Here is a 7,398-nt window from a genome sequence, read left to right as displayed (position 1 = left end):
TGGAGCGACTTCAAGCACTATCTGGATCACAAGCAGAAGCCAATCACCTTGCTCAACCTAATCTCAAGGCTGCAAAACCAATCAACTGAACGTGACAACACTGTGTCCGTCATTGATGAGAATGCTAATATGGCTGAGTATAGGAGAAAAGGGAAAGCTAAGGTTGTCTACGGCAACAAAAGAGCTTCACCAAAAAAGGCTGTTCCAGGCAAGACGGCACCTCAGTCCTCCACGTTCTTCAAGAAGCAAGGTGGGGCTAAGAAGTTTGCTGGAAAGTGCAGCCACTGTGGCAAGAAAGGTCACAAAAGCGCTGAATGTCGCAGCAAAGATAAGGGTAAAAATCAAGCCAATTTGACTGAAGAAGACTTGTGTGCGGTCGTCACGGAAACAAATGTGGTGATGAACAATGAGAACCCAAGGGAGTGGTGGTACGACATTGGAGCCACTACCCACATATGCATTCACAGAGACATGTTCAGCACTTATCAGAAATCCAAGTCTTGTGAGAATCTGATGATGGGCATTGTGTCTCACTCCAAGATCGTTGGAACCGGAAAAGTGGTCTTGAAGATGACTTCCGGAATGGCCGTCACGCTCCACAACGTGAAGCATGTTCCAGACATGAGGAAGAATCTAGTCTCTGGGACCCTATTGAGCAAGCATGGCTTTGCTGCTAACCTTGCGTCCGATCAGATGACTCTGAGGAAGAATGGTGTCTTTATTGGCAAAGGTTTTGTTAAGGGAGGACTTGTTAAGCTGTGTGTTGCAACAATCCTTAAGAAAAATGATGTAGCTTCTACTTCTGTTTCAAACAATTCCATGAATAAAAATTCAGTTGCTTATTTGGTTGAGTCTTCTAATTTATGGCATGAACGATTAGGACATGTGAATTATAAATCTATGCAAAGATTAATTAATTTGAACCTAATCCCCAAATGCAAAATAAGCAAAGAAAAATGTGAAGTATGCGTTCAAGCGAAACTCACAAAACACCATCACCTCATGTTGAAAGAGCAACCCAACCTCTAGAATTAATACACACAGATTTATGTGATTTAAAATACGTACAATCTAGAGGCGGTAAAAAGTATTTTGTTACTTTCATAGATGATTGTACAAAATATTGCTACGTTTACTTGTTACGTAGTAAAGACGAAGTCTTGGAGAAATTCAAAGAACATAATCCAACAAACAAAAACTATGCTTCATGGTCAATTTGACATGAAAGATATGGGTTTAGCGGATGTCATTCTAGGGATTAAAATCACTAGAACCGCTAACGGAATTATTCTGTCACAGGCACATTATGCTGAAAAGATACTTGAGCGATTTAAAAACTACTCAAAAGGAAAAGCAAAAACTCTTGTAGATCATGAACTTCACTTGACCAAAAACTCGGGTGAAGCGGTGTCACAGATAGAGTATGCTAGGGTGATCGGAAGTCTCATGTACTTATCAAATTGTACAAGGCCCGATCTCGCGCATGCAGTCAACGTTCTAAGTCGTTACACCAGTAATCCAGGTCATAAACACTGGCAAGCCATAAGAAGAGTATTAAATTACATAAGATACACGAAAACTTATGGGCTGCACTATGGTAAAGAACCAGCAGTTTTAGAAGGATACAGTGACGCCAATTGGATAGCTGATTCCAAAAACTCAAAATCCACAAGTGGATATGTCTTTACTCTAGGAGGTGCAGCAGTATCATGGAAATCTGCGAAACAGACTCTAACGGCTGGATCAACCATGGAGTCGGAGTTTATAGCTTTAGATAAAGCCGCAGAAGAAGCAGACTGGCTTCGTAATTTTTTGGAAGATATTCCGATGTGGGAAAAACCTGTGCCGGCATTATGTGTACACTGCGATAGCCAATCGGCTATTGCCCGAGCACACAATACTCACTACAATGGCAAGAACCGTCATATTAGAAGACGTCATAAGACCATTAGAAACTTGATCACTACTGGTGTAATTACAGTAGATTACATAAATACAGTTTTTAATCTTGCGGACCCCTTTACTAAAGGGCTAGCTAGAGATCAAGTTGTAAAATCATCAAGAGGAATGGGTCTAAAGCCTACAATCTAAGAGGATGTTTGATGGAAACCCCACCTAAATGACTGGAGATCCCAAGAATTAGGTTCAAAGGGAAAACTAAATCAAACAAAATCAATCTGGAGTACTGTATGACTAATAGTCACAGCCCAGTTCCTAAGATGAAAAACAGTACTTCCTGTGTCTTTAAAGGTTAAGCAATGCTTTTAATGATCAAGTCCATAAGCTTTGATATATCAGTGGAGCATTTCCTAAAGGAAAACTTCTTAAAACAAACGCTAATGGCGAATCACCTAGTGAGTGTGAAATCAGGCCGTTTCTAGGAGAATAAAATGTAAGGCTATATTCTCCAACTTCACTCATGAAATCCAGGCATGTTCATGGCCAAAACGAACACAATAGAGAACTTGGTTCTTCGAGAAAAAGAAGCTGGGTTATACCTGTTGTCTCGGTTTACATAAATATCTGGGTGGTTCAAGACATCATGTTCACCTCCTGGCCGGTAAATCCGACAGATATTAACAATGAGTAGTTCAAAGCTGAAAAATGCTACTATCTCAGACACAGTTATTTTTCGCATACACTCTTGAAAGTCGAGTCTGTCTAGTCAGTCTAGTTTTTTATCTTTTATTTTTTATTGAGTCAGTAAAATCTTCCTATGTTTAGGGTAAATTCTATTCATGTGGGGGATTGTTGGAACTACACTTTTGACAACATGGCTTAAGCCAACTTTCCGGTGACTTTTCCGGTGACGTCCGTCATCGGAATGACCGGTTTAAGGACTCTTTGGATTCCTTGTAATGAGCACTATAACATAGTGTAGTTACTTGTCAAAAGCGAAGTTATAATGAATGAGAAATTAATCTCCAAAGTGGTTAGCTTGAAAGCTTATAACTAGTATTATGGGATGAGGAAATTACGTTGCATGGACCGGACTTGGTTTAATATTTTGGAGTAAATTTATTTGCAACTTATATTACATTTCATGTTACGTATGTTGCTTATAATATTCAAAATTTTATTTGCAAAGTCAAATCGAGTTTGTTGTGTTTAAAACAAACAAAGTCGAAGCCTTATCAACTCAAACGGAAGAATAAGTCGCTCCGGAGATCTCGCCAACGTGTGAGACTTCGATCGCATCTCTCCACTCCTCAACTTCCCGAGATATCAGTCCACGAGCCCAGATTTTGTGGAGAGCATCTCATCCTCCTCTCCATATAAATACATAGCACTCTCGTTTTATTATCTTTACGCTTGCGGAGAAGCAAAACACTCTGAAACAAAAATCCAACTCTCTCTCACTCCTCTTTCTCTCACTACAAAAACGTAAGTGTTATCGTCAAGAGTGTATCGTTTGCGCCAACGTTCGTTTGAGTCCGTAGTCAAGTGTTGTGACACGGTCTCGTCTCGGTTGTATCCTGGGATCCATGTACTCACTAAACCGCCACACTGCGGGAGCTACTTTGGGTTAAGGAAAGAGATCGTATCTCGCCTCCGAGAATCTACTTCTACTCCTTTCTTCTATCGTTTTACATAGGTGTTATAATCGTTATCTCATATTTGGATTTTCGCGGACCTACAGTAAGTTCATATAAATGCAAAAAAAAATGAAGAAATTAACCTCGAGATGTTCCCTAAGTCTAACGTTTAAGTTTTCTAAATAAGTACTTGATTTTTTTTATAATTATCTTAGTAAAATAGTATTCCAAATCCACCAACTCCTAAGAAGTAAGAAACAAGAACAAATAGGATAATAACATAGTATAATCCCTACTAATATTTTAGCACTTTCCCTACTTATCTAATCCAGTACGAAAATTTTAAAATAACAAAGACTAGTAAACATAATAAGACCATTATCATTATTGGTGTGACACAACATTTAATTTAAATGCGGAATATCAAAGTGCCAACAGAAGATTCTTATCCTTACATGTTTTTAAATCCCAACATAGTTGTCACTAACCATCTTAAATATTGCTAATCTTCGAATTAATCAATTAAGAGGCGGTTTGGACGGCTTCCAATAATGATTTGACACGTCATATAGGCCCCATCGTTGTCGTCTCCACCTCGCTATATAAACAAGAGCCCATACAAAGCTCAAATAACATAGAAAGAAGAACGAGCTATAACAAAACCAAAACCAACCACAAGCAAAAATAAAAAAATGGTGAAGATCGAAGTTGGAAGTGTGGGTGACTCATTCAGCGTAGCATCTCTAAAAGCTTACTTGTCTGAGTTTATAGCAACTCTTCTCTTCGTATTCGCTGGCGTTGGCTCAGCTATCGCGTTTGACAAGCTGACCTCTGATGGAGCCTTAGACCCAGCTGGTCTTGTAGCCATCGCTATAGCTCACGCTTTTGCTCTGTTCGTTGGAGTTTCCATTGCTGCTAACATCTCCGGTGGTCACCTTAACCCAGCTGTGACTCTTGGCCTTGCCATCGGCGGGAACATAACATTGATCACAGGTTTCTTCTATTGGATAGCTCAGTGTCTTGGTTCCATCGTCGCTTGTCTTCTCCTCGTCTTTGTTACCAACGGAAAGGTATGTATTAGTAGCCTAGGAGTGGTTATTCTTGCTTTTCTGGTTCGCTTTGGTTTGCATCATGAATATTAGTTTTTAGGTTACAATATTTTAGGCTTTCGTTGTTTGTTGCTTAAATGCTTTTGCGGTTTAGGTTGAGAACTTTTGGTTCGGTTTTATTTGGTAGCTCGAAAGATATGTTTGTTATATTCCAATTCGCTTTGATTTTATTCGGTTTGGTTCATTTGCTTACCGGACAATAGTGTGACAAAAATATATTAGTACGTTGCAAAAAGGAAACGGTCGTTAAAGGGTATCAAATGAATTGTTTCCCGATTTTTTCTGCAGAGCGTACCAACCCACGGAGTCGCGGCCGGTTTAGGAGCGGTCGAAGGTATTGTGATGGAGATCATCGTGACCTTTGCTTTGGTCTACACCGTTTACGCCACCGCAGCTGACCCAAAGAAAGGATCGCTCGGAACCATCGCGCCGATCGCTATTGGTTTCATCGTTGGTGCCAACATCCTCGCAGCTGGTCCATTCAGTGGTGGCTCCATGAACCCAGCAAGGTCGTTCGGACCAGCTGTTGTCAGTGAAGACTTGTCACAGATTTGGATCTATTGGGTTGGACCACTTGTTGGTGGTGCACTCGCCGGACTCATCTACGGTGACGTGTTCATTGGTTCTTACGAAGCGGTGGAAACCCGTGAGCTCCGAGTGTAATTAATTATAAACGGGTTATGTGATTCAGCGATTGTTTGATGTTTGCTTGTTGGTTGGTTTGATGTTTTGTTTGGTTGTTCAGTTTCTTCCAAGAATGTGTTAGAGAAACAAAACAAAAAAGTCATGTCTTCTTGTTAATAAGAAAATGTATATATATTCCACTTCATGGTTCTTTTTTCTTCTTTTTTCTAATTATTCATATGGTTTTGGATAACGGGAAAACATCAAGTGATTCATCTCCAATACTCGCAAAGCCAAAATTGTTTTTGTAAAACCATACAAGTAACAAACCAATAGCCGACGGCTATTCGAATTATCTGTATGTAACACTAAGGGCATCTCCATTGGGAGATCACTATTTTGAAGCTCTTATATTTTTTTAGGAGTAAAAAATATACTTTTACAAAATAAGAACTTTGTGTTTGTTAATTAAAATTATACTTCTCCAATGGTAAACTCTTATTGGAGTTCTTATTTTTGATTTTTTTTTTAATATAACTAATTTAAGTGGAACATTTAGTTTAACTTGTGAACATAGCTGTGAACTGCTCACTCACACGCTGAACATCTATTGGATTGATGTTGAGTTGCCGATGAAAGTGGAAGCCATCTTCAGACCAGTAGGTGGGGATGTCACAGACGGTTGACTTCAAAGTAGAACGAGTTCTTGTTCTGCATGTTCAGCATCTGCTCATCAAATTCCTTTGTGCTCATCTTGCCACGGAACATAGCAGAGGCAGTGAGGTAGTGTCCATGTCTTGGGTCTGCAGCACACATCATGTTCTTGGAGTCCCACATTTGCTGGGTGAGTTCAGGAACTGTGAGGGAACAGTACTGCTGAGAACCTCTTGATGTGAGAGGAGGAAATCCCACCATGAAGAAGTGAAGACGAGGGAATGGGATGAGATTCACAGCAAGCTTACGAGGTCAGAGTTCAGCTGACCAGGGAACCTCAGACAGCAAGTCACACCAGACATGGTGGCAGAGATCAAGTGGTTCAAATCACCAACTGCAGACATTGAACAAACCAAGTATGTAAGCCATAGACACATACAACAAACAACATGATGAAGCACATCAACAAAGCTTGCAGAGGCAACTATATTATAAAGCAAACTGTATACTATCACAATTCCATAAACATCAAAAAACATGATGAAGCACAGTAACAAAACTTGCAGAGGCAACTATATTATCAAGCAGACTGTATATTTTCACAAATCCATAAACAAACCAATAGCACATGCCACTGGAAACAGTAACAAAACGATAGAGACTTGCAGATCAGAAATAGTGATACCAAACAATGACATAATCACTATCTAGACAACGCATATATGAACAAAGAACAACTAATCTTAGCATTCGTGAAGAGCAGTATAGGATAATGAGTCTTACAGCTGGGAGTAGTGAGTTTGAGAGTCCTGAAGCAGATATCGTACAAGGCCTCATTGTTGAGACCATGCACTCATCAGCATTCTGAACAAGCTGATTATAAGAATGTGAAGAAGGTTGAAACTTTGAAACTACAGAAATAAAAGTTCCAATCTTTTATCAAATTTTTTAGCAAACGAACAAACATTGGAAACTATATATATCCCTTTGATTTCAAATTAGCAAGTAGTTCACACCAAATCACTTCATACAACGGACAAAGGGGGAAATTGCAATACAAAAACGAAACAGAGGTTAAGATTTGACTGTACCGAGAGAAACCCATCTTCAGCTTCCTTCCCCACAGCAAATCTCCGTGAGTTCCATATCCAAACTCGTCGATAGATCAGAACCTCTGATGTGTTGTTTTGATTGCTTAATCATCACCTCAGACTGAAGATTGTTTAATCAAAAAGAGCAAAGAACGGAGATTGGTTAATCGCAAATATGAGAATTTGGGGAGTGAAGGTAGGAACGGTGCCGCAAAAGAGATGTGGAGAAGAAAGAGAAAGAAGAGAAAAAAAGAAAAAAATTGTTTTTTATATCAAAAATAAAACCTATCATATGGCTACACGTACCAATAAGAGTTGATAAGAGTTGGTCTCAAAACTTACTAATTAAGAGGCAAGTCTTATGTTTTTAATCAATTTTGATTT

At 39.3% G+C, this 7,398-nt stretch overlaps 1 protein-coding gene and 1 long non-coding RNA gene across 3 annotated transcripts; one reads left to right on the top strand and one right to left on the bottom strand.

Moving 5' to 3' along the window:
- On the top strand, positions 4,159-5,480 carry LOC104772033 (aquaporin TIP2-3-like). The gene is made up of 2 exons (XM_010496676.2): positions 4,159-4,606; positions 4,934-5,480. The coding sequence occupies exons 1-2, from the start codon at positions 4,229-4,231 to the stop codon at positions 5,306-5,308; spliced, it is 753 nt and encodes a 250-aa protein (XP_010494978.1). The 5' UTR covers positions 4,159-4,228; the 3' UTR covers positions 5,309-5,480.
- On the bottom strand, positions 5,653-7,362 carry LOC104772030. 2 transcript variants are annotated; one of them, XR_764996.1, is made up of 3 exons: positions 7,015-7,362; positions 6,707-6,834; positions 5,653-6,317 (listed from the first exon to the last, which is right to left on the bottom strand). It is a non-coding gene; the product is annotated as an uncharacterized LOC104772030 (long non-coding RNA). The 2 variants fall into 2 exon arrangements; XR_764995.2 differs by having other exon boundaries at positions 6,707-7,360.

Source organism: Camelina sativa, chromosome 20 (genome assembly GCF_000633955.1).
Source record: "Camelina sativa cultivar DH55 chromosome 20, Cs, whole genome shotgun sequence".
NCBI lineage: Eukaryota > Viridiplantae > Streptophyta > Magnoliopsida > Brassicales > Brassicaceae > Camelina > Camelina sativa.
This window is presented reverse-complemented; position numbering and strand designations above follow the sequence as displayed.